Below are 26,777 nucleotides of genomic sequence, written 5' to 3'. Positions count from 1 at the left end.
ATTAACCAACTAACCAATTATCCAATAACCACATTTTATAAGGTCAGCATTCCTTTCTGTTTTCGCAGATGAGCAAATCAGAGGCATAGTGTAATTAAGTAACTCATCCAGAGTCACACAGGACCCCAGTGGGAGGGTGGCCTTCAAGCCTTGGCTGCTCCCCTCTCAACGCCTACTCCTTGTTCTGGCCCAATTTCTGCCCTGACGTGGCACACAGAGCTAGTCCTACTAGAGTCTGGGTCTCTCTCTCTTTCCCTGTATGTATGTATGTAATATGTATGTATGTATGTATGTATGTATGTATGTATGTATGTATGTATAACTAGAGATATCCCTGACTGACCTAGAACTCTCAATATAGACCAAGGTGACCTTGAACTCATAGAAATCCACCATGCCTAGCCTCTCTATTAGACTCAAAAGCACTCTTATGACATGTCACTGGGTTGAGAGCTCTTTTGATGCCATTCCAGAGAGATATAAGCCAACTACCAAAAGACAAGACCATTTCTGGACCAGAAACTCCGATTCTGAAAACCAGAAATAACTAGAAATTCACGCAGAGGTAGGTGTTCAGAACAGTGCTTCTCACAACGGAAAATTGGAACTCTGGCATCATTCAGCCTGCTGGGCACAGTCCAGCAGGCCAGCTGCTCACTGAAACAGACGTAAGAACGCGAAGGCACGCTGAGCCCCACACTACAGAGCCTAGGTTGCCACCAACGGCAACCATGCTTACAAATGGCTAAAGACTTGATAGGCTGGAGCTACCCAACACAACTGTGTGTAACATTTTTCCATTTTAATTCTGCTGTCGAAACAGTTTACCAAAAAACAAAAGCAATCAAGAAATCCAGCTGCAAGGGCTATCTTGACCATACTAACCCTACACTGCTTCCTGGCCATGGCTGGCGCACAGACCCCAAAAAGCCTAGTCAGTGTCTTAGGACCTTTTACAAGTTCAACAGCACCCCCACCCCTAGCATTGCTGGGCCAGAGAGAGGGCTGGCCGAGGCCTGCATCTTCCCGCATCCCTTCGCAACCTAGACTGTACACAGCAGCAGACCCAGCAGCCACATTGCAGGCCTGGTCTCCGAAATTAGCATGAACACCCCATTACACAGGGCTAGAATTTTCAGCTATGATGCTAACCGATGCTAAACAATGAGGTCATTCCCCACCATCTCACCTGACCTCACTTCCCCTTCTCTTGGAGGGGAAAGGCTGCCTCTGCTATAGAGCAGAGCTCCTAACTGCCAGGACTTCCTCATCTACTCTCAGCCCGAGTGCTAGTAAGCCAATTGCAAAGCCCTGAGGAGGCTGCAGGCTGCAAGACTTCTGGATTGTGTGACCGCTTCATGTGGCAACAGAGAAGGTGTCTGGGACCTCTTCCCCTACTTCATGGTAGACACCAGCAAGAGTCAGCTGGCCAGTGTGGGGCTGGTGCAGCCATCCAGAACATCTGCTCCTGGTGACATAAGCTGATTCCTAGGCCAGGCTTGGAGAGCACAAGGGTTTCCCTTCCGCCACAAGCCCCAGCTAGTGGCTAGGACTCAGAGGCTGAGCAAGGAGGGAGGGGAGATCCATCTCTCCAGTTCTCACCATCCTGGGGCCTATGCAAATAATAAGCAAGGGCCCAGCAACCTCCTGGCCCCCACACACACATCCAAGTCAGCGCTGCTTGTTTATACCATTTCTGGGTCCTCCCAGACGGTTCCTGACAGGTGCCAAAAGCTTTCACTCATCAGGCAACAGAGGCAACAACCTCAACAGCATCTATGACCCAGACAGAATCAACTGTTGAAATAGGGTGCATAAAAGGATATATATAGTAAAGACACCTGCACAAGTTGTCCTCTGCACCTCCACATGCATGACGTGGCACAAGTCCCCTTCTGAATAATACTTAAAAAAAAAAACACGGGATGTAGATCAGTTGGCAGAGTGCTTCTAGCAAGGAAGAAGCCCTGGGTTTGATATCAAGTGCCACATTAGCCAGATATGAAATAGGCGTAAGCGGGAACATCAAGAATTAAAGGTTCGGCTGGAGAGATGGCTCAGAGGTTAAGAGCACTGGCTGCCCTTCCAGAGGTCCTGAGTTCAATTCCCAGCAACCACATGGTAGCTCACAACCATCTATAATGAGATCTGGTGCCCTCTTCTGGCCTGCAGGCATACACGCCCATACACACCGACATGATACTGTAAGCATAAAAAATAAATAAATAATCTTTTTTTTTAAAAAAAAGAAAGAAAATCAAATGTAAGAATTGAAGGTCATCTTCAGCTACAAGAGACTCTGTCTCAAAACAAAACAAACAGAAAAACAGGGCGAGACAGCTCACGAGGTAAAAAGAACTTGCCATACCAATCTGATGATCTGAGTTCAATCCTAAGATCCCATGAAGGAGAGAACTGATTCTTAAAATAGGTTGACCTCTAACCTTACACATGAACAGTTACACCCCACCCCACCAGCCAACACCACAGCTAGGACATTAGGGCTCTTGGCGTCCACAGCATGCCTCCATCTTCTTCGACGCCTAGCACAAACTAAAGCCCCAGTTTTATTCCCGTGGACCACTGACAAAGCTGCACTAGCCCACGCCTGTGTGAGACTGTGGCGATCCCACTGTCTGACTTCATGATCCCCCTGAAGTTCATCCTGCTTGCCCTCACTGAAAAGACCAGAGTCTGCACAGGACACACCAAGACCAAGTTCTCAGCACAAAGGAGATTTATTTGCTTGCCCCAGAGGGACAAAGGGCAGGGAATAAGAGACAAAGACAGGAGACAGAGGATGAGGGAGAAGGGAAAGGGAACAAGGGAGAGAGGATATTTGTCCTGGAGGGACAAAGGACTGCCTCTGTAGAGAGGAGACAGATGTGGTCCATAGGCAAATGGCAGTTTATAAAGGGAAAAGGGGAAACCCTATATTGGGATGACTTGGTTAATTTGGATTGGACAGATTATAATTAGGGCAGCCAAAAAGGGGCTTTTGATTGCTGGACTTCAATACTTTGATAGCTGGACTTTGGTGGTCAGCCTCAGGAGAGTAAGTAGCCAAATAAGAGAATAGACCTTGGTGTCTAGCTGTAGGAATGTAATCTAACGGTTTAGCAGGGAAGGGGGATGCGGGAGGGTCAGACCTGCCAGTGCCACGTTTGCCATGCTCAGGCTGGCTACAGCCCTTCAGTCACTTCAGCCTGAGACTTTTAAATAAGCACTGCACTTATCCAAAAGGCAAGTCTGCTTTTCCTTAAAAAAAAAAAAAAAAAAAAAAACTCAGTTCAGTCAACTCCAAACCCATGTGCCTGAGTCTTGTCATCTGAAGGCAGGCAGGAACCAAGGTGAACTTGCTGCTGTTGGAGCTGGGGCAGTCGAGGAGACAGCAAGTGTATAATCACCACATGGCATCAGCACCACAGGGAACTGGGATGATAGCAACTAGACAGGATGAAGCCCACACCCACCTGGAGCCCAAGTGGGCATGGCAAGGATCACAGGAAAGAACAGTATGATGAGTCTGAATCCTATATCCAGGCAGAGAGTAAAAGGCAACTTCCAAGGACACAGGTGTAGTGGGAAGGTACTGCTGGACAGGATGCAGAAGTCAGCTGAAGAGGGAAGACAGACAGGTGGCAACAATGTAAACAATGGTATTTATTAAGAACATTTAACAAGAGCCAGGAAGGAAAGGACAAAGGTCACTGGTTGAAGCCACTTAAGCAACAAGCTCATGGGTTAGAAGCGCCATTCAAGGATAGCAGAGGGAGACCTCTCCGAGGCTCTGGAGGGATGCTGCACAGTGCCATGCCCTGCTGCCACATCTGTTCACACTTCACTTGTGGACATGCCAGGCTCTCTAGACGCCGTACATAACTGGGATCTGGGATTATCCTATCCCCAAAACCTGGTTCTGGACGACTAAGGATACCTGGTTGTTAACTCACAGCTCACAGCAGATCAAGGCTGGCTGGGCCTGCTTCCTGCTGTTTCCTGACTGTATCACACTTTCAGAATACAAGAATACTTGTACAATAGCAAGAGTTACAACCAGGGCCCATTCTCAGACCAAATGAAAAGAAAACCACCAACTTGTGGCACTGCAAAGGCCTCAGATATTATCTAGCTCAGGAGGAACTAGACCCAGCAGCTACGAGAACGTGTGATAAACAGCACCTACCAAATGAGAAGGTTCCGGGCAAGAGCTGGAAACTAGCATGTTCAATGTCCCGCCTACTCTCAGGACCTAACTCTAGCACAAGACTAAGTCAGAGTACACCCCTCTTCAAGAAGCTAAACCAGAGGAGGAAGTGGTCACCTGTCTAAGGGCTACAGTGGTCACCACAGTGGGCTCTGGACACAGCAGACAGGATGAGAAGAGAGAAACCACGTGCGTGATGTAATGTCTCCTCCAGGGCTACAGTAGTTTCAGACAAAATACACAGCAAGAGAAGTGCAGAAACTGGCGACCTCAGGTCTCATTTCTGTCTACCTTACCACGTCATTTGGAGCAGGGAAGGAAAAGAGGGGCCCAGTGTATACTACAGAAACCTCAAGTGTTCCACACTCACTGTCCCAGCATATCTTGCAGTAGGAAAGTGACTCTGGCCCTCTGATCCATATACCACACAATACTGGGAATTGTGAGTGATATTCTGCAGAGGGGGGGCACGGACACCCCTCGGCTACGACAAAATGGATTCTAAGAGTTGGAAATGGTGCCTAAGCATCTGTAACCTCAGCACCTAGAAGGTGGAGGCAGGAGGATCAGGAGGCCAAGGTCATCCTCTGGTATGAGTTGGCGGCTAACCTGGGCTACCAAAGGTACTAGGATTACAGACTTGCATGACTTAAGTTCTCTTTTTAAACACTTAGAGGAGATGGAGAGATGGCTCAGAGGTTAAGAGTACACACTGCTTCCAGAGGACCTGAATTTGTTTCTCAGCACCCATATCAGATGACTCATAGGCTGTAATTCCAGCTCTGGGGGACTTGATGCCTTTTTTGGTTTTGGAGGGCAACTACACTCACATGCACATACCCCCACAACCATATAGGAATGCAGGTAACTAAAAAATAAAAACTGAAGCAAAGGCAGGCAGACCACTGTGACTTCAAGTTCAAGGCTAGCCTGGTATACTAGTGAGTTCCAGGCTATCCAAAGCTACATGGTGACACTCCACCCACTTAAAGATAAGGTCTCACTTTGTAGCCTTAGTAGCCTGGAACTCACTATGGTAGAACAGGCTAGTCATGAACTCACAGAGATCTGCCTGCCTCTGTCTCCTAAATTCTGGGATTAAAGGTGTGCGCCACCACAGTCAGTAAAAAATAAATCTTTAAACAAAATACACAATACTTGATTTTCATTTAAAACCAGCCAGCATTGATTTCTGTTGCTTGTAACCAAGTGCTTTGTCTACGTATGGCCGCTGACAGCAATGACCTGAGGAAGTGTGTGGGGTGAAAAGTCATCTTGTTTTCCACAGCGATGAAGCAGGGGCAAGAGTCTGTGTCCAGAGCCGACTTCACAAATGGAGGTGCTCTGCTGGGAGGTCACAGTGCAGTGCTCTGTGACCCCAGCATGTTCTCCAAGTCTGACTGCCACAAAGGCTGGCTGCTGACATAAGGGAGCCAAGGCCCTTACTCAGCCTGCAGGTAATTAATAATCATTCCAGTCCCTCTGTTCTAACATGGAACCGAGTTCAAACCAAGCCCCAACATCAAGCATCTGAGTTTCTGAGCCTGTCCAGATTAGGGTACTGGGAGGTGGGGCAGGGCAGGGGGCACCGCCACCCGGCCACCTATATACCCGTCACCAAAGAACAGTTAGCCCGCCTCTGTTGGGAAGGCTATGCTCCAGGAGGAAGGGGACATCCAAGTAGCTAGCCAGGTCAATCAAATCAACCCCGTGGTCAGTGGGATGACAGACGATACAGAACACTCTCAGAACCCGGAGTCTGAAAAGCAAAATTCACATCAATTTCCAGGCAAGTCAGAGGTTGCAGAGCAACAAACTGTGCTGAGACTCCTAGGAGACAACAAGCTATTTTAACCCCGGGTCTGGTCAGCTGCTTCTCAGTGTCACAGTTTGAGACAGGAAGACAGCTGTCTCCTCTTTGGTGTGATCTACAAGTGATAAAATGCTAATTAAAGCCATTTGAACCACAAGTCAGAACTGGCACATTTATTTGCAGGAACTACTACTTAAACGAGGTTCTGTAATCCTCACCTACACTCAGGCTTCCTTGGGAAGCAGAGCTTTTTTAATTCATGTGCTCAGCTGAAAGGTTGAGAAAGCCAGACCGCAAGAGGACTTGACAGGGCTCTGACTACTGTCTACTGTGGGACCTTGGGCGAGTTTTTGGTTCAGAGCTGCAATTTCTTGAAATGCAAAGTGACAACAAACTCTGAGGGAAGGAAACATGAGGAAACGTCTGTGAAGTGACCGCTCTGACTGGCCGGCACAGAACAAGTCATCTAATCAACAGGCCCCATGGAGACAGCAGAGGCCGACACTCTGGCCTATGTCTTCAAAGTGGTGCCCTCCTATACTTGTCCCAAGGTCACCTAACTAACCTCTCCATTTAGGGACAGGCTTGGTGGCACACATCTGTAATCTCAGCAGGCAGGAGGATCAGAACTTCAAGGTTACTCTTGATAAGTTCTCATCCAGTCTCCTCCCACCCCCACCCAAAAGAGGCCAGTGGCAAAGGTGCTAACTGCCAAGTTATCACCTCTGTTTAACCCCATATGATGGGTGAGGGAGCCGAATCCTGCAGGTTGTCCACTGACATGTATGTACACACGCAAACCCCTAAATACATTCCAGCATATATGTCCCATCCCTTCATACTGTCACAGAGAGAAAGGTCTGCTCTTGTTCTGGGGATGACACATATCTGAAGATTCTAACTGCATACAGAGAACTGAGTGCAAGCCAGGAAAGTCACGCCACCCAAGGGACACAGAGGTGGGAGGAGACTTACTGAGTCTAGAGATCCCCACTCCACCTGCTCAGTTCTTGCCCCTCCTCAGCCTAAAGTCCCTCCTCCTCTTCCACACCTTCCACTCGATATCTCGAGTATTTTCTAGTCCTTTGGCCAGGTAAAGCTGTGAGTTATGCAGCCTGGGACAAAGACCTCAGAAGAGGACAAGACCTATAATCCAACTGATGAGAAAAAGTGGGGTACATGCACCCACACCGTTTCAGAAGCTTCTAACCTACACATGGCCCTTGTGTGTAAGTGCCACCCTCCTTCTGTATGCTGAGGGCTTCTGTTCCCCTCCACAGTATCGGGTAGTATACTAGATGGTAACTGGCAGTGTGCAGGGTTCAGCCTGCCCCAGCCTGAGGTAAGGGTTAGCCTCCCCAACCTCGATCTCCTGGCACAGTGCACAGTGGCACTCAACAGTAAACACGATGACAGCCCCCACGGCCCACTGGCAGTGAGCTTTACAGGAGTGACCTCAGCATACACTCACTTTCACTTCCTATGGAGAAAGGACCTGCCTATCACAGCTCTAGGGCCCAGGACAGGAAAGCTTGGCCAGATGCAGGCATCCAGCCACTGCCCTGCCCTAAGAGCACTGAAGGCTGGAGGGGCGACTGAAAGGACAAGCGCACTCTGTTCCAATCCCTAACATTTTCTCTCGAGACAGAACAGCTCTCCTGAGCCCTGGATCAAAACAGCCCTGGAGTGGAGATATTACTCCCGAAGGGCTTTGTCACTCAAACAGCTGGTTTTCTTCTTGGAATTCTTTCAAGAGTACATGTTGTTGCTTCCCTCCAAAGCAAATCCCAAGAGGCTAGAGCACCCCAGATCAAAGGCAAGGCTCTGGGGGTTGGGGGGAGCGTCCCACATAACAGACACATCATCAGGCCAGGCCCTCTGTTACTTGGGGAGGAGGTGGTGGAGCTGGAGGTATGGAGGCAGTATTCATGGGAATTTGTGTATGCTGGGGATGTGTGGAGGGTTGGGATGTGTAGGTGGGGGCTAGGGGTAACTGTGGGGATATTTGGGGTAAACAGAGTATGAGTGTGGTGGGGGAGGTGCTGAGTGAGAAAGTATTTGTGTAGGGAGTTGGAGTACACAGTGTTGTTGGGGCTGAGGAAGTGTGAGGTACAAGATGCACTCATGTCGGGAGGGAGAGGGTGTGGAGTATACAATGCTGTATATTCATGCATACGCGAATTAAAAATGAGCTAGGAGCTCATGGGGGTGTCACAGCTGTTTGTTGTGGGGAGGTATTCTTTAGAAGCCCAAGATGCTACATGGAATGTCTTTGCCTGGAAATAAAAAATCAACTTCATGAACTGCATTTTCATTTTTGGAGACAAGATCTCATGTAATCCAGGATGGCCTCAAATTAGCTGTACAGCTGAGGACGACTGCAGACTCCTCATCCTTCTGCCCCAGCTGTGTGCTGTGGTTACAGGTGTGCTCCAGCACCCACGTTCTACAGTGCTAAGCAAAGAACCCGAGACTTTGTGCACGTTAGTTACACGTGCACAGCTGAGTTACAGTCTGAGCCCACACTGCTATTCTTAGTGCCTGTTCAGACAGCAAGAACAGCCTGATTCAGATCTCTGCAGAGACAAGCTAATGACCATTTAAAACACACTGCCCAAGATGGGCAGGGTGGTACATGACTGTAATCCCAGCACTTCGGAGGCTAAAGTAAAAGGATTAAGTTCAAGGCCAGCCTTGGCTATGTAGTGAAACACTGCCACAAACTAAAAAACAAAAAACAAACAACAACACAAACAAGCAGTCAAAACTCAATTGCTAATTTAAAATTGCACTGAGTCAACTTCATCCACAAGGGGAGGAAAACAAAACAAAACCCCCAAAACAAAACTTCAATCCCTACTTCACATCATACAAAAATTAAAGGTGAAAGGCAAAACAACAACAAAACTTCTAGGACATAATGTAAAAAAATATCATCATAGCCAGCTGGCGGTGGCGCACACCTTTAATCCCAGCACTCGGAAGGTCAGCCTGGTCTACAGAGCAAGGACTACACAGAGACACCCTGTCTCAAAAAACAAAAAAAAAAAAAACAAAAGAGAAAGAAAGAGAGAAAGGAAGAAAAAAAAAGAAAGAAATCAAGCCGGTGGTGGCGCACGCCTTTAATCCCAGCACTCGGGAGGCAGAGGCAGGTGGATCTCTGTGAATTCGAGGCCAGCCTGGTCTACAGAGCGAGTTCCAGGAAAGGCGCAAAGCTACACAGAGAAAATCTGTCTCGAAAAACCAAAAACCAAACAAACAAAAAAAAAAAAAGAAAAAAAAAAAGAAATCAAGACCTAGCTATAGCTGTGTTTCCTTAAGAGACCAAGAGAGGTGCTAGAAGGGCAAAGTGGCCCATGAGACTACTTTAGAAAGGGCCGAGAGACAACCGAGTTGGCAAAGTGCTTGTCACGTAAGCAAGAGGCCCTGGATCCAAGCAGCATTCACACAAACGGGACCCAGTCACACCTGCACCCCCAGTGCTGAGAAGGCAGATCACTGGGGCTAACTGGACAACCAGGTTAGTCTAATTGGTGAGCTACAGGTCCCATAAGAGACCCTGCTTCAAAACACAAGGTGGATGGCTCCTGAAGAACACCCAGGGCTGGACTCCGGCTGCACGCGAACACACCCGTGCAATTCAAACATGAAAAGTTGGGCCAGAGATCCAGCTCAGCTGATAGAGCCTGCCTAGCACACAAAATAAGGCCACAAGTTTGAACCCCAGCACGGTGTAAATTTGGTATGTTGGTCCACACCTAGCACTCAGCAGGTGGAGGCAGGAGGATTAGAAATTCAAGGTTATCTTTAGCTACACAATAAATTGGAGTTGGCAACCTGGATTGCATGAGATCTTCTCTCCAGAAGAAGAAAATGCCTTTGTAGCCCAGTGTGGTTGTAGAGTCCTTTAATTCCACCATCTGGGGGGCAGAGGCAGGGAGATTTTCAGTGAGTTTAAAGCCAGGCTGGTCTGTATATTGAGTTTCAGGGCTACGTAGTAAGACCCTGTCTCAAAGGAAAAAAATCTAAATAAAAAAACTAAAAAACACATAAAACAAAGAACTCAAAAAGTTCCTAGAAATCAGGGATTTCTAGGAGAAATGGCTCAGCGATTAAGAGCACTTGCTGCTCTTCCAGAGGACCCAAGTTTGTACTGTTGCAGTACCCACAACAGCTCATAACTGTGACTCTGGGGACCCAACATCTCTGACCTCTGGAGGCACCTGCACTCACACACCCACACCTACACACATTAAGTACACATAATTAAAAAAATAATAAAACTCAATCATAAAAAAAAGAGTTCCTAGAAATCAGCTGGAGATGGTTCCCAGTGGCAGAGTGCTTAGTTACCCGGTATGCCCAGTATTCCAGGGGTCCTGGGCCCAAATCCCCAGGAACTCCCTGCCCCTCATTTCTGGACTCAATAGGAAAAAAAGTGTCAGGTAATCCAATAAAAAGGGGAGGGGCAAGCCAGGTAGTAGCACATAAGTATGCACACTCAGCAGGCAGATCCAAGGGCGCCCTTCAAGTTCAAAGCCAGCAAGGTCTACACAGTGAGTACTAGGCCAGCCAGGGCGACACAGCAGACCTGTCTGGAGAAGGAGGCTGGGGAGAAAAGACTCCTCAGGCCCTTCCCGTAAACGTATGGAAAGATATTTCATCACCAAATCACAAAGGGACCCCACTTTACTTCCTCCCTCACAGCTATCATGAAAGGGATCTACTGCATCGGGTGTTAGAGGGAAGTCTCACGCTTCTGATGAAGAGTCTGGCAGGATCTGTCCTATATTCTGGGACCTATAATTATATCCCTTGGTAGGTATATAACCAACATATATGTGTACACATATTTGTTTGCCAGTACACTAGCATACAAAACTGAGAATAAAGTGGGAGTGGTAGAACACATCTATAATCCCAACACGTGGGAGGCCAAGACAGAGAGACCTTGAGTGTGAGGCCAGCCTGGACTACATAGCTGTATAGCAACACCAAAAAAGTGGGAATAGCAGCATATTCCGTATTCCTCCAACCTGGGAATCCAGAGCAGTAGGAACTGACCACACAGGCACAGTGGCTCACACAGGCTCTCGAAGCTTGGCTTTGAGACCAGCCTGGGCTGTATAGTAAGTTCAAGGTGAGTCTGAACTACAAACAAGACCCATCTCACTGCCCATGCCCCTAATGAATAAGTGAACTAAATTCCCAATAGCTCACGTATAAAAATGACTATAAAAGGACATATGAGGCCACTAGCATCCTAACACTGGGCAACCTCAAATCTCTCAGTATGGTCCTAATTCTCCTGAGGACCAGTGGCTCTCACAAGCTGGGGCCAGTAAGGCCTTCACAAAGTGGAAAGGACGCTCACTTCTTAGTGGGGCTCCGACTTCTCTGCTACACAGAAAGAACCTCGAGGGCCTGGACACTACTTCCCCACATACTCTAAAAACACTCAGGAGTGAGCTCCCCTACCACCACGTCCTGCCAAAATCCATTTCTAGACCTCACCTGACTCTAGCCATCCCTGTCTGGTCCTCCTGCCTCTATCTCCCCAGTGCAGGGATTAAGAAGTGTGCTACCACACCTGATTTTGGGTAGAGTGTCAGGCTGTTCAGGACATTGTTAGTGCTGGACACATACTCTACCAACTGAGCTACAACCCCAGCCTCCCAGGGGTTTTTCTGCCCCCCAGACAAGCCAAGCTCATCCTAAGATGCTGTCCCTTGGCCCACACCCATGCCTGCCCCAGAGGCACAGAGGTCTTTGAGGCCTGGAAGCAGTATGTATGCAGTCTCTGACATTACCACCTTCCCTGCTGAGAGTCTCTCCAAACTTCCCATAGGAACCCTTGAGGCAGGGAGGCCGTCTGGTTTACAGTACAAGCCCAAAGCTGAGCACACAGCTGGTACTCCATAAACACCAGTTAGTGGCTGCTTGAGGATGGGTGGCCACTGTTCCAGAAAAAGAAGCTATTTTACTTCCAGTAACAGAATGTCAGGGAGCTATCACAGAGTCCTAGAAAAATGTCATACCAGGCCACCTGGGGAACAAACATATCAGGTGTCCTGGGTGTGCATTAGGCCAGAGCAGGAGGCTGGAAGAGGGGTCAGGGAAGAACTACAAACTGTCTTCCCGGATGCTCCTGACACACAGGTAGGTCTGAACTCTGACTCATCCAGTACTTTGCTTTCACACATATACACCCTTGGGAGGATGACTCCATCCAAACTGTCAGTGTTGGCTCATCAACAGGTGCTGATGGAGCCCCACGCTGACACCCACAAGGTTCTCTCTGTTTCCTTGATCTCAGGTCTGAGAACCTCACTCACAAAGACAGACTTAGCAAGAATGGGAGATGAGACACCACCATGCCAGGATTTCCTTTCTCCTTCTCTTCTTCCTCCTTCTTTAAAAACCTTTATTTTTTAATAAAGTTATGTTTGCGTATGTTTGCGTGCGTGTGTGTGTGTGTGTGTGTGTGTGTGTGTGTGTGTGTATATGTGTGTGCATGAGTGCATGCATGTGTACACAATGCCTGTAGAGGCCAGAAGTAAGTATCAGATCCCCTGGAACTAGTGTTGCAGGCAGTTGTGAGCCACCAATGTGAGTGCTAGGAATGGAATTCTGGCCTTCGGCAAGAGCAGTAGTGTTCTTAACCAGTCTCCAGTCCTTTCCTTTCTTCTTAACTAACATGTTGCCCTCAAAATGAACTCTGCCTTCAAGGAACTAGGTCTAGGATGCATCAAGTCAAGGTCTGTGCTTCCATCACAGCAAGGCTAGCTCAACCAACTAGCACCTAGCAGAGAGGGCAGAGGGCTACCTGGGCCCCCTTCACAGGAGAGGAAAGATACACATCCTTGTTTATGAGAGGCCCAGTGCCAGACACTTGTAGCCTCCATTGTCTCTATCTCCCAGCTACCAATGAGAGTAGAAGCCGCATCTCAATTCTACAGATAAGGGAGTAGGCAGAGCTTTAAAGACTGACTCAAGGTCTCAGAGCTATGGTGAGCAGAGCTGAGGTTTAAGCCAGGTCTGCCCGGCACTGATACCCGCGCTCTCTCTGCTACAGCACTGGGCCTGTGCCACACCAGACAGCCTGAGGACAATCTCTGCTCCTGATGACAATTCCTTCATGGGGACCGAAGACTGCAGATCTCTAAGCAATGGAGGCAAGGAGCGGAGAAGATAAAGCCGGGTCCTAAGGTACAATACAGGGATAGCAGTAAGTCAAAGCATCCCGGTGGAAGGTTCTTTAAGCCCGATTTCGTGGGCTGGTAAGTGCCAGTGAGCTAATAACCAACTCTGGGACTGAATACAAGGTGAGATCGCGCCTTAAATGGCTATGTAAATGTTATGACTGCCCAATGCAAGAGGCTGCCAGCTCAGGACAACGACCTCCTGGGCTGTCTTTGCACCAGGCTGTTGGGCATGAGGATGTGGCTGAGACACCTGGCTGAGGCACAGGAGGGACACAGCAGTGAGACTGCATACCCTCTCTCCTCTCTTGACTGCTCCTTTTCCCAGGCCACCACACTGGCCAGGGCCCTCCCCACTACTCACAGGTCAGAAAGCGCTTTCTTCTAGCCTGGCACTGTTTCCTTTCTCTGTGCTGAGAGTCTTCTAAGTGTGCAGATCACAGCCAGCGTGCTCCACTCTCAGGGTGTACACAGAGGACACTGAGACTGTCACCTGCTGGAGGTGCCAGCCATGAAGACGGACACTTCTATCCAAGTCTTCTATCCAACCCTCGGCTCCCAAATCCTGGCCTGGGGGACCTTCTGGACTTCTCGCCTCTCTCTTCCCCTCAAATCTTAGTAAATAGGATTCAGGTAGAAATATGGTTCTTATGCATTGAGCTGGAGCCTCAGGGGTGTACTGTTTGATAAGGTACCCAGGAGTCACAGATGGCTATTTAAATGTAAATTAACTAAAACTGAATTTCACACTAGCCACACGTCAAGGGCTAAAATCCACACGGGGCTTGTGGTTATGGGTCCGGACACTGGGGACTACAGATAACCATCACGACATAAAGTTCTACTGAACAGCCCTGCTCTGGCCTCCAGCAATAGTCTAGGAGCTGATGATGAGCTACAAGCTGTCAATCAGCCCTTGGTTGCAAGGTCACATCCAACCCTTAAAGACTGGGAGAAACACCACTGGTCGGTCTCTCTCCATGTTATGGAAGCAAGAGGCTGCCAATTCAGGCCCAATGCTCTAGAAAGCCAACAGCCATGGGGTGTTTGTGCCAAGTCAGTCATTTTTACAGTGACTCCATTTGGACACCAGGGAAGACAGGGGTCACAAGAGGACAAAGTGGCCTCACACTGCCCTGCTGGACAGCACTGAGAGGGAGCCACAGAGCTCCATCCACACAGCCTTGAGGCTGCTTACCTATCCATTTAGCTTGGAGGTTCTAGAAGAATTAAAAAAGAGTCAGCTACAATAGGGGAGGAGAATGCCCGAGCTGGCTGCTCTCCCAGCTGGAAATCCTGGCTCCAACAGGATTAGGTCACCAAATCCCCCAACACTTTCAGGAACAAACTGTGTCCCTGAATGCTCCCACCTCTGAACAGCTCCCCTGGAAAACTCTCCTTTCCAGCTCCCCCATCTTCTCCCCTCCCACTCACAGCTCACCTCTTCTTTCCATTAAGGGGCCTCAGACTCGGCATGACTCTCCCTGACAACAACACTGTGCTTGGTCTTTCCGACTGTCCGCCAGGGCTGGCTGACCACAAGACACTGCTGTAGGCAGCGCCCTATGGTGGCCACCTCCCCACAGGAGTTGCAGGTACTAGAGTCTGGCGACATCATTTCCCCTCTAGGACCCTTCTTGTTCCATGCCCCTCACAAACCTGTCACAGCAGGTTGGCTCACCAGGAAGTGCTTTGTAAGTTTACAGGAAGCTGTGTGTCTCCACACAGAGCTGTGTGCTGAACAATATACAAAAAACAATGTGACTCCAAATCTTATCTGTCTGCACTTCCCATAATCTCAGGACCGCTCCAAACTCAATACCATTAATATATATATATATAAGCTTATAGTTGGGGTGGGGGACAAAATGATGGGAGAAACCAACCCACCCAGGAGGAGCTCACTGGAGGACCTGTCACGGGCTGCTGGGAGCCATCAAGGGGCAGGTGCTAAGGGTCCAAGGGCTCCCCACTGGCAGGTGCAGGCCAGGACAGTGAATGCTTAGTCCTGTAGTCTACTGTCATATCAAAGGGTTGAAATAAAAAATGTGGAGCACTTCCTCCCTAAGGGAGGGGCCTCCTGGGGTCTTATCTGCAGAGAACAGACAGTCCACACTTCCTCCCAATCTCCCCACTTACCACGTTGTACAAGAGGCCACTGTGGGCTGGAAAATTAACTCCAAGTAATGTAGACACTTGTCCTTCTGACATAGAGAAACTGGGATAATGAACTGATGTTATTAAGGAACTACTAAACCTGACTAGGAGATACTAAGTTACACAAAGTAGAATTCAACTAAAAGAGCAGCGCCTCCAATATAATTCAAGACTGAGAAGTAAACAAGCTTCTTAGAAACCTCAAAAGAGATTTAGGGATGACAGCCAATGTGGAACGTGTAAGCTTAAGGCCTATATAAATACATTTTTTTTTTTGTAGGAGGCTGTTGCCCCTTTTGTGTGTGAGTCAGAACCAGCTGAGTGCTATTATTAAGAGTTTTTCCTTTATTAATCTCTAAGTGGTCAGAGCAGATTTCTCACTGGAAAGGGATAGTTTTACACACACACACACACACACACACACACACACACACACACACACACACACACCCTCTCACTTAGATCAAGGCGGGAAAGATGTTACTTAAGAACTTCAGAGAAGGAGCCAGAGGGCTCCTGCTAAGCCTGGTCTACAGAGTGAGTTCTGGAACAGTCAGGGCTACACAGAGAAACCCTGTCTCAAAAAAACAAAAACAACAACAAATCACTGGATTAATGGGTAATAAAATGAGAGTCAGAGTCAGTGGGGGTGAAGCTTTGTGGCAGATAGAGTGCAAGCTCAGCTTGGGTTCAATCCTTAGACATGAAAACCCACAAAATATATGGTACAGCCACATGGCGTACTATTACTTAGCCTTAAAAAGAAACAAAATCGGGCCGGGCAATGGAGGTGCACACTTTTAATCCCAGCACTCGGGAAGCAGAGGCAGGAGGATCTCTGTGAGTTTGAGGCCAGTCTGGTCTACAGAGTGAGTTCCAGGACAGCTAGGCGTGTCACACAGAGAAACCCTGTCTCGAAAAACCAAAAACCAAAATCCTGATGCTTGGCACAATATTAATGAACACTGAAAATCTGTGCCAACTAGGCTTATATTATGGTCTAGAGAGTAAAGCTTTTTTTTTTTTCCTCCAGAGCTGAGGACCAAACCCAGGGCTTTAGCAAGCATTCTACCACTGAGCTAAAGCCCCAACCCCGAGAGTAAAGCTCTTACAATGCAGACTGATGACCCGAGTTTGATTCCTGGATCCCACAGATCCCACATAAAGGTGGGAGAAGAGAACTGATCCATAAAGTTGTTCTCTGACCTCCCTACATACCTTAAACCCATCATAATATACAACAACAATTAAGAAGAAAAAAAAAGAGAGAAAGATTGGACTTATGCTAAGCAAAATAAGCCAAACACAACAGGATATCTACTATCTAATGAAGTTTCTAGAGCAGAGAAATTCAAACCTCATGAAAATTGGAGCTGGAGTGAAGGAAATGGTGCATTATTGCCTAATAGGTGCAGTGTTTCGCTAAAGTTGGTAAGAGCTTTGGAAACAGTAGTGATGATTACGCAACACCCCACCAACTTCGTACAACTGAAGAAGAGTTAACAGCACGTTTCGTGTTTTACAGTCTACCACACACATACAAATGTGGCAGAAAAGACGACGGCGACAGCGACGAGCAGGACGAGGGAAGCTGGGACAGGCTACAGCCTTTTTTCTTTCCCTTCTTCAAAATGTGCTTGTTTGTATTTTATTTTATGCATATGAGTGTTTTGCCTGCATGCATATGTATACACCACATATGTCTGGTGCTCTCAAGTCAGAAGAGAGTACCTGAGTCCTGGAACTTGAGTTATGGATGGCTGTTAGCTTCCCTGTAGGTGCTAGAAACTGAACTCAGGTCCTCCACAGGAGCAACAGATGCTCTTAACTGCTGAGCCATCTCTTCAGCCCTTTTTTTGAATTCTTTTTGCTATTGTTTGTTTGTCTGTTTTTGAGACAGGGCTTCTCTGTGTAGCCCTGGCTGTCCTGGAACTTACTCTGTAGACCAGGCTGGCCTCAAACTCAGAGATCTGCCTGCCTCTGCCTCCCAAGTTCTGGGATTAAAGGTGTGCACCACCACTGCCCAGCTTCTCAGTAGGTTTTTAAGCTTGCTCTCCACTTACGTGATAACTGATATCTTTTGGGATAATGGTTAGGTTTGGCACAGACAGCACAGGCTGGTATCTTCAAAGAGGTTGGGCCAAACAGGCCCCGTTTACCTCCATTTTATCTGCAAAGCATCATTTACACTCTGGAAGTACAAATTGGTTTTGAGAAACAACAACAACAACAACAACAACAACACACACATACACAGAGAGAAAAAAAAAAAGAAAAAAAAATTGGTTTTGAAGTCCTGAAGTAATTTCTTACACCAGATGCTGAGAGTTTGCAGATCAGCTCACTGAACTTCTGACAGCGGTTCATTTCACTGAGTGCCACAGTACCCGCCGACACCCATCCAGTAGCGGGTACACTCTGCGTGGCTTTGGCAGCCAGCTGTTTTCTGCATGTCTCACTGCCAGTGGACCTTCGAACAGTCTGCTCTGTACCAGCCATCTTAACCTACCCTTTCCCTTTGGCTGGAGGGCGCTGGCATTAGTGGCAGCAGTGTGGTGGTGGCTACAAAACACAAGTTGGCTGCAGTCACTCTAACAGTGGTAGACGGGCTAGCACAAGCTAGGTCTTGTAGTGCCCAGCACTATGAAAGGAAAACCTTAAATGATCCAAATTCAGACTCTGAAATGCAATTTCAAGTGATGCAAATGTGCATCGTTTTCACAAACTGAAAAGTTTTTTGAAATCTAGGAGCTGGGGAGCTGGGTCAGCACATAAAAACAGATGTTATGCAAACCTGATGACCTGAGTTTGATTCTCAGAACCCAAGTAAAAAAAGCCAGATGTGGAATCCCAAGCCTGCAGCTTGAAACCTAATTGGCCTTAAAAATAAAAACCTGGAGCCAGATATGGGGGTAAATGCTGAAAGATCAGAGAGACAAAGGAGCAAACCATAGCCACCTCTTACCTTACCAACTCCTCAGCCTGAAAGGGTAAGCTCCTGTCTCCTCCCCCAAAAAGGTGAGCTCCTGTCTCCTTCCCCTTATATTCCTCTCTCCGCCCAGCCATATCACCTCCTGTCTCAACCTCCTTAGTGCTGGGACTAAACACATGTATGTTTCTGAAGTACTGAGATCAAAGATATGAGATCCCAAGTGCGGGGATTAAAGGTGTGTGCCACCACTGCCTGGCTTCTATGGTTAACTAGTAGCTAGCTCCACATTCCGATCTCCAGACAAGCTTTATTTGCTAGAACACAAACAAAATATCAAAACACATGCCTATAATCCAGTACTCCTAGAGTGAGCTAGAGGCAGAGGAGGTCAGCAGAAGCTGATGGTTTTGAAGATGTATTTATTTTGTGGTGTGTGTATGCGTGCATGTGCACACACAGGCACAGTGTGCCACGGTGCACCACTAAAGGTTAGATGCTGTTCAGTGCTGTGTACACCAGGCTGCTGACCAGTGAATTTATGAGGATCCTCTGGTTTTCACCTCACTCTGGAAGCACTAGGAAAACTGATAGGTTCTGGGGATTTGAACTCGGGGCCTCAAATATTCTGCCCACTGAATCATCACCTTAACCCAAATTTTGTTAAAGATTGGATAATTCACAAGACCCAGAACATATCAGAAAGTACACAGAGATGTAGCTCAGTGGTAGAGTATATGGTTAGAATGTTTAAGATCTGAGCTCACCCCAGCACCACAAAATAAGAAAAGATCATATAGTAAGGAGCTCCCAAACTCACTCTCATGAGTATCACACCCCAGCAAGTCAGCAAGGAGGAGGAGCAGCAATGCTTGGTGGCACAGGTCTGTAATCCCAGCTGCTCAGGAGGCTGAGGCAGGAGGATTACGAATTCAAAAGGTATGCCTGGATTACAGAGTGAGTTCAAAGCGAGCTTAACAAGACCATGTCTCAGAATGAGAGGGCCAGGAATACACAGCTCAGTGATGCCGAATGCCTAACTGGCCTGAGGATCTAAATTTGATTACTAGTACCACAAAATAAAGGTAAAAATTTAGTGTGTAAAAGACTTATCAGCGGGCCGGGCGGTGGTGGCGCACGCCTTTAATCCCAGCACTCGGGAGGCAGAGCCAGGCGGATCTCTGTGAGTTCGAGGCCAGCCTGGGCTACCAAGTGAGTCCCAGGAAAGGCGCAAAGCTACACAGAGAAACCCTGTCTCAAAAAACCAAAAAAAAAAAAAAAGACTTATCAGCGGGTTTGGGGAGGCAGATGTAGGAGGATTATCTATGAGTTCAAGGCCAGCCTGGTCTACAGAGTGAGATCCAGGACAGCCAGGGTTACACAGAGAGACCCTGTCTCAAAAAATCAAACAACAGAGAGCTATCTTCTGTTCTCAGGGTCTCTCCTTCCTCTAGTGCTCATTTGGTCTCAGTCATGTGATCTTGGGCACATGCTCTAACCTCTACTAGTTGAGCTTCCACCCAGAAATTAACGTAAAACCTTCCTCCCACTGACTTATCGGGTTGTCATCAAGAGCAGATAAGATAATCTGGGCTGGTGACACATTCACCCAGTTAACTCTGAAAGTGCTGTTGTATTTAATAATAAACGAAACCGTTAGAGCTACAGACAAAACCAGAGTCTCCAGGAACTCCCATCTCCCTTTCCTCCTTTTCCTCTACATGGCTATCTCCAGCCAACACTAGAAAAATCAGTCTCCAGGAACTCCCATCTCCCTTTCCTCCTTTCCCTCTACAGGGCTATCTCCAGCTAACACTAGAAAAACCAGAGTCTCCAGGAACTCCCATCTCCCTTTCCTCCTTTCCCTCTACAGGGCTATCTCCAGCTAACACTAGAAAAACCAGAGTCTCCAGGAACTCCCATCTCCCTTTCCTCCTTTCCCTCTGCAGGGCTATCTCCAGCTAACACTAGACACAGTGCACTTGGTATTTGTCTCCCCAGGCAAACAGAAGGTAACTGGGAGAGCCGGCTTTCCCCGCTGCTACACTTTCAGCACCTGAAGCCTGCACATGGTAGACTCAGGATATAATCCTGCTAATTTAGGAACAGACTGCCAGCTCCAATGACCCCTTTAGAATAAAAAAAAAAAAAACATTCTGTCACACAAACTGAAAAGCAAGGGAAAAACATTCTAACTTCCCTTTCTAATCAAGAAAAAGACAAAGGGATAAAATCTAGAACCTAGAGAAAGGGTCAGGCCTGTTGCAACACACCTTTGAATTTCAGCCCTTAATGGGCAGAGGAAGGTAGATCTCTGAGTTCCAGGCCAGCCAAGGACATGGACACTATGTCTCAAAACCCTCCACCTCCTCCAAAAGAGCCTGTAGATAAGGAAACAAACCAGGAGAAGGCAAAAACTTCCGAGTCAACATGGAAGCTTTACAGCTACTTCTACTTTACTTTTAGATTTCTTTTCTTCCAATTTTATATGTATGAGTGTATGACTGACTGCATGCATGTATGTGTACCACATGCATGAAGTGCCTGTGGAGGCCAGAAGAGGATATTGGATCCCCTAGAACTGGAGTTACAGACAGTTGTGAGGAGCCATATGGGTGCTGGAAACTGAACCCGGGCAGCCCGCAAGAGCAACCAGTGCTCTTAACTGCTGAGACATCTCTCTAGCTCTACTTCTTAAAGAGAATGAGAGAAAATTCCAAGGACCACTAGTGAGCTCTTCATTCTAACGCAGAAGCCACACAATTCCCATATGCAAACTTTCTAGAACTAAGCCAAAAACTTTCTGAATTCAGACTGTGAAAATTTAACCCAAATAAACAGCAACCAGTGTGTCAGTAAACTGAATAATCCAGATGAAATGTACAAATCCATAGAGAAACACAAACCATCTAAACTGACTCATGAAGAAAAAAAATTTGAATAGATTTACACCTAGTAAGTAAACGAGGAACAGATCAGCTCAGAGATGTAACTCTTGGCTAGCATGCACAAAGCCCTGAGTTCACCCCAGAACCACAAGAGTTTTAAAAAAAAAAAAAAAAAGGAACTAGGAACACGGTTCAATCAGGAAAGTGCCTGCCATGCAGACATGAGGACCCGAGTTCTGAGATCCCTAGCACCCATGCAACCATATAAAAACCAGGTGATTTACACCTGTTACCTCAACACTGAGGGAGGCAGAGGTCAAAAGGATCCTTGGAGCTAACTGGCCAGCCAGCCTAGCCAAAGTGATGAGGTCTAGATTCAGTGAGAAGAGACTGTTTTAAAAATAATATGAACTGGACAGTGATGGCGTGCGCCTTTAATCCCAGCACTCAGGAGGCAGAGGCAGGTGGATCTTTGTGAGTTTGAGGCCAGCCTGGTCTATAGAGTTCCAGGACAGCCAAGGCCAAACAGAGAAACCCTGTCTCAAAAAATAAATAAACAAACAAATAAACAAACAAAAAAACAAATAAAAATATGGGAACTGGTCGGGTGATGGTGGTGGTGGTGCATGCCTTTAATCCCAGCACTCAGGAGGCAGAGCCAGGCAGATCTCTGTGAGTTCGAAGCCAGCCTGGTCTACAGAGTGAGATCCAGGACAGGTACCAAAACTACACCATGAAACCCTGTCTCAAAAAAAAAAATGTGGCAACTGGCTAAGTCAATAAAGCACATGCTCTGAAAGCATGAGGACCTGAATTCAGATCCCCAGATCTCACGTAACAACAAAAAAGCAAAGTGTGGTTACACATCTGTAACCCTAGCACAGAGGTGCAGGGCCAGGTTCCTCCCTGCAGCTTGCTGGCCAGCAGGTCTAGCTAGTATCTGAGCAAGAATTCAGTGAGAGAAACCCTCACACCCAATGTCAACCTCTGGTCTCCAAAAGCATAACACACATGCACACATGTGCACATATACATTCTACATACACATACACAAAAGATGGAATGAAATCAATAAAGACACCTAATATTGACACATGTCCAGACACACTTGCACACCCAAATACATGTGAACAGGACATGCTCCTCCTGGCCCAAGAAAAGATAAAATCTTCAAAACAACAACCCAGACCTCTTCAGTGGTTACTCCTAGCATACAATTAAAGGTCCCCAGTACAATATAAAATCCAATCTGGAGGCTCAGGTTTATAATCCCAGCACTGAGAGGTTGGAGGCAAAGGGATTTAATTCAAGGTCATCCTCTACTGCTTGATGAGTATGAAACAAGTCTCAGGCTACAAGAAATCCTATCTCAAAAACAAAACAAAAAGCCTAACAAGACAACACCCACAGCTGAAGAAACTGAAAACCATTTAGTTAAATGGAAGGCATCCCATATTTAAAATGATGACATTATCTCAAATGATTTACAGATTCAAGGCAATCCCTACAAAATCTCAACAATGCTCTTTATAAAAACAGGAAAACTCATTCCAAAATTCAGATGGAATCTTCTTGTTGTGTTCTTTTGAGAAAGGTCCCTTTCAATATGCATCCAAGGCTGGCCTTCAACCCACAGTGGTCCTCCAGCCTTCAGGGCCAAAACAATCTTGAAAAGGAACTAAGTTACACCACTTAAACTAATTTCAAAACTTACTGCAGGCCTGATGTGGTGGCACACACCTTTAATCTTGGCACTTGGGAGGCAGAGGCTGGCAGCTCTCTGAGTTTGAGACAAGTCTGATCTACAGAATTCCAGGACAGTCAGGGCTACACAGAGAAACCCTGTCTCTAAAAAACAAAAGGCAAACAAACAGAGCAACAGCAAAAAAAAAAAAATTACTGCAAGGCTATACAATTCAAAATAATGTAAAGCTGGACATGGTGCCACCTGCCTGTAATATCAGCTCCTCAGGGGAGAATAAAACAGGAGAGTCCTAAATTCAAGGTTAGCCTGAACAACACAGCAAAATTCATCTAAAAAAAACAAAAACAAAAAACTATCTCAGTCAGGCGATGGTGGTGCATGCCTTTAATCCCAGCACTCGGGAGGCAGAGACAGGTGGATCTCTGTGAGTTCGAGGCCAGCCTGGTCTGCAGAGTGAGTTCCAGGACAGGCTCCAAAGTTACACAAAAGAAAACTCTGTCTGGAAAAACCAAAGGAAAAAACAAAAACAAAACAAAACAAAACAACAACAAAAAAAAAACCACAAAACTATTTATCGCTATGTATGTCATCGCTGGGGCTGGAGAGATGGCTCAGTGGTTAGAGTGCTTGTTAGGAGGACCTGAGTATAGATCTAAGCACCCCCCTAACAGGCTGAGCATGGGCTTGCACTTGCCCTTAACCCTAGCACTGTGGAAGGGCAGAGACAGGAGGATCTCCAGGCTTGTTGACTGCCAGCCTACCCCAAAACAAACAAACAAACAAAAAAACCCACAACACAAACTTCGTTTAGAGGACAGACCCTGCCTCAAGAGTGAGGCAGAGTGACAGATGAGCTTCCCTGGGTCAGGTGCTGGAGGACCTGATGGCTCCCACAGGCTGCCAACAAAAGCAGAAGCCCATCTGGCCAGCTCCCGCTCTCAAGTACTTCCCCTTTCACTTTCCCACAGCACAGCACAAGGTGTAGTACACAGTTATTCCGAAAGGAAAACAAAGGCCAACCGAGACCGACCAATCTGCTTTTTGATTATTAAGTCGGAAGTGGCAGATCTGTTTTATTTTATTAATCGAGGGACACTTTTTTTTAAATCTATATAACAACAGAGCCAACAACTCCCAGCCTCTTGGGCTTTTCATTACCGATTTTCCCTATTAGATTTCAAAATAACCCATGAAAAATAAACGCGGTTATTCCTCCGCTGGAGAACTGAAAGAAACCAGGCTCAGGAACATGAAACGATTTGTCTCAAGTCTCACACCATCAAGTGACACAGCCAAAGTCTGCACACAGGTAGTGAATTTCAGAGTTCTCCCTCTTCATTACTTTGGAAAGACCAGCAAGTAGAGATGAATCCAGGCCATCTCACTGGCTAACTAAAGGAAAGTGCTTCCTAATCTGGTAACTAAGAGGACAGTAAGCCAAGCTGGGAAAGAAAAGGGAGCTTTCTTTCCCTGCAGTCCACCCACACATCGTTTGGACTTTTGCCGGATCGACTCCGGCTGCACATCCACACCAAAGTCATTCGCTGTCCTACCCAAACGGAACCCTGGTGGGCAGGTGACTGAAAGCCGGGCCGGTGGGGCCAACCAAAAACGGAAAAAAAAGGGGAGGGGAGGGGAGGGATGGGAGAGGAAGGAGGGGACGGAAGAGAAGAGAGAAAAGAGAAAAGAAAATTAAGAAAGAAAAGAAAAGGCGAACCCCCAAAGCATGTAAAAAGTTGTCGGCCGGGCGGTAGTGGCGCATGCCTTTAATCCCAGCATTCGGGAGGCAGAGGCAGGAGGATCTCTGTGAGTCCGAGGCCAGTCTGGGCTACAGAGAAACCCTATCTCGAAAAACAAAACAAAACAAAAAACCCTGAAAGTTGTCCTTGCAACAACTCGCACGGATTCCGCATCTCAATTGTCCCGCGGGGACCACTGCCCAAAGCGCATGCGCGAGGTCCGCCCCCGGGCTGAAGAGACAAGCCTATCTCAGCCCCGGAGTCCGGCGCCGTTCCATTGCGCATGCGCTACTCTCGCGCGCACGCGCATCTTGACTATAGTGTTTCCCTAGTCCTCGGCTCTCCCACTCTGAGCCAGAACACTGGCCTCCGTGCCTGCAGCTCCCGCTCCACGCCCCTCACCTTGCGCCCGGTCTTCTCCCGGAGGGCCTTCAGCCGTTCTTTCCGCCGCAGCGCCTCCTCCTCAAGGCGGCCCACACCGGCAGCAGCCGCCGCCATTTTACCCGAGGCCCCCTCCTTGTCTCTCCGCTCTGCGCAGGCCCAGTGAGTAGAAGAACGTTTCCTGGCCAATCCCGGGACGCGAATGGAGAGCCGGAAGCCCTGAGAACCAATCAACGCTGAGTTGCTACAGGAGGACACGCCCTTTGCTCTGGAGCAACCTGTACAGCGAGTGAGCCGGCTGGGTCGGGGAGAGGCGTGCAGGTTCGATTTGTCCAACACGAGTCAGTAAGAAAGCAAGTAGAATCAGACCTGAGAGGAAGAGATTAGAGTGAGTCGATGGCCCTGGTGTTGCCTAACCACCACCCACCTCTCCCGGTCGCCCTCTTAGAACGTTTACCCTCCTTATCCACTTGTGCTGATTCTCCAGGGAGCGGATGCCATGAGAAACATTCCCTGAGCCGGGTGTGGTGGCGCACGCTTATAATTCCAGCGCTTCCGAGGCCGGGGCAGCAAAGTTACGGGCTCGAGTTCAGTCTGGGTTACGTAAGGAAATCGTCTTAAAGCACCACCACCAGACACCAGAAACCTCCTCTACGGACAGCAGCCAGGGGCACCTGGGACTCGCCTGATGCGTTGCTCCTAAGCCTCTCTGTCCACTCTCTGCTCCAGACCTGCACAGTTCGAGGCCTGGCTGCATGGCCTTTTCCTTTGAACTCAAGAATGACCCCTCATCCCTTTCTGGAGCAGCAGCGCACTCAGGGTCAGACTCCGGTCTCTGGAGAAAAGCAAACACCAACCAGGGCCAAGGAAGCGCCACAGAGCTTACTCCATCCTCCCAGTTTATGAAGAAGTTGTAGCAGACGGCCCCAGATGCATGCACGCCTTCCTTCCCTACCCTTCTTTCCAGGAGATGACTAGTCCATTAGCAACGGTGCTCCCTGTCTGGAATGTGTGTTATAAAGCTGGTCCACAGGTGAATGCTCTCCCCTTCTAGCTCCTTCAAATGCCACAGCCCCCTAACCTCACTGTCCTCCTGGGTTAACCTATCTAGGACCTTCCATCACAGTAAGAGACGGGGTGGCTGCCTAGCATATAGGTTATCCGTGCTTAGGAAATGTCAGCTCAGACTAGGATGCATGGGCCATTCACTCCAAGAGTGCAAAACAGGACAGGAATAAGGACAAAGTCAGCCTTCTCTTGGCCACCCAAGATCTAGGGCACTCCAGACCGATCAATCCCTAGGACCAATCGGATCTGTCTGGACCTAGCAAACTTTCCCCCACTCCTAAACAAAGAACCTGATTCCTATCCAACACCAGGGACGCCCTCACTTCACAAGCAGTCTGGGCACAAGGAAAGGTGACAGTGACCCAGGAAAGAGGCAGCCAGGCCTAGATCCCTTGTTCTTGCTGCCCCTGTGATCATCAGTCCACCTGTCTGGGCCTCAGTTTTTCCATTCATTAAAATCGGCATGAGGCACCCCTAAGGCATCTCCTCAGGTCCAACGAACAAAAATGGCAAGCAAGTACTGGGCCCCGGGAGGAGGGCTTGACCCCAAGGGAGCAAGTGGGAAGGCTTCCTAGAGGGAGTGGGCCGGAGGTCCACTTGGCTCAGGATCTGCCCGACGGAAGGACGCGCTCCTCTGCAGGTAGGTTTGCCGGGCAGTCCGCTGACAGTTCTTCCCATCCAGCTCAGC

The 26,777-nt window shown here is 47.9% G+C and overlaps 2 protein-coding genes across 3 annotated transcripts in view; one reads left to right on the top strand and one right to left on the bottom strand.

Annotated features, from left to right (window-relative positions):
- Positions 1-25,285, bottom strand: part of Ccdc12 (coiled-coil domain containing 12) — a 58,161-nt gene extending 32,876 nt beyond the window's left edge. The window contains exon 1 of the mRNA XM_028886865.2: positions 25,043-25,285. Within this exon, the coding sequence (XP_028742698.1) occupies positions 25,043-25,138 (96 nt within the window). The 5' untranslated portion in view covers positions 25,139-25,285. The remainder of the gene's footprint in view (positions 1-25,042) is intronic.
- Positions 25,286-25,361: 76 nt separating this feature from the next.
- Positions 25,362-26,777, top strand: part of Nbeal2 (neurobeachin like 2) — a 35,339-nt gene continuing 33,923 nt past the window's right edge. For both annotated transcript variants that reach the window (XM_028886863.2, XM_028886860.2), the window contains exon 1: positions 25,362-26,054. In XM_028886863.2, the coding sequence (XP_028742696.1) occupies positions 25,956-26,054 (99 nt within the window). In that variant the 5' untranslated portion in view covers positions 25,362-25,955. The remainder of the gene's footprint in view (positions 26,055-26,777) is intronic.

The sequence above is a fragment of the Peromyscus leucopus genome, chromosome 7 (genome assembly GCF_004664715.2).
Source record: "Peromyscus leucopus breed LL Stock chromosome 7, UCI_PerLeu_2.1, whole genome shotgun sequence".
Classification (NCBI taxonomy): domain Eukaryota; kingdom Metazoa; phylum Chordata; class Mammalia; order Rodentia; family Cricetidae; genus Peromyscus; species Peromyscus leucopus.
Note: the sequence above shows the minus strand (reverse complement) of the source record. Positions and strands in the feature narration are given on the sequence as shown.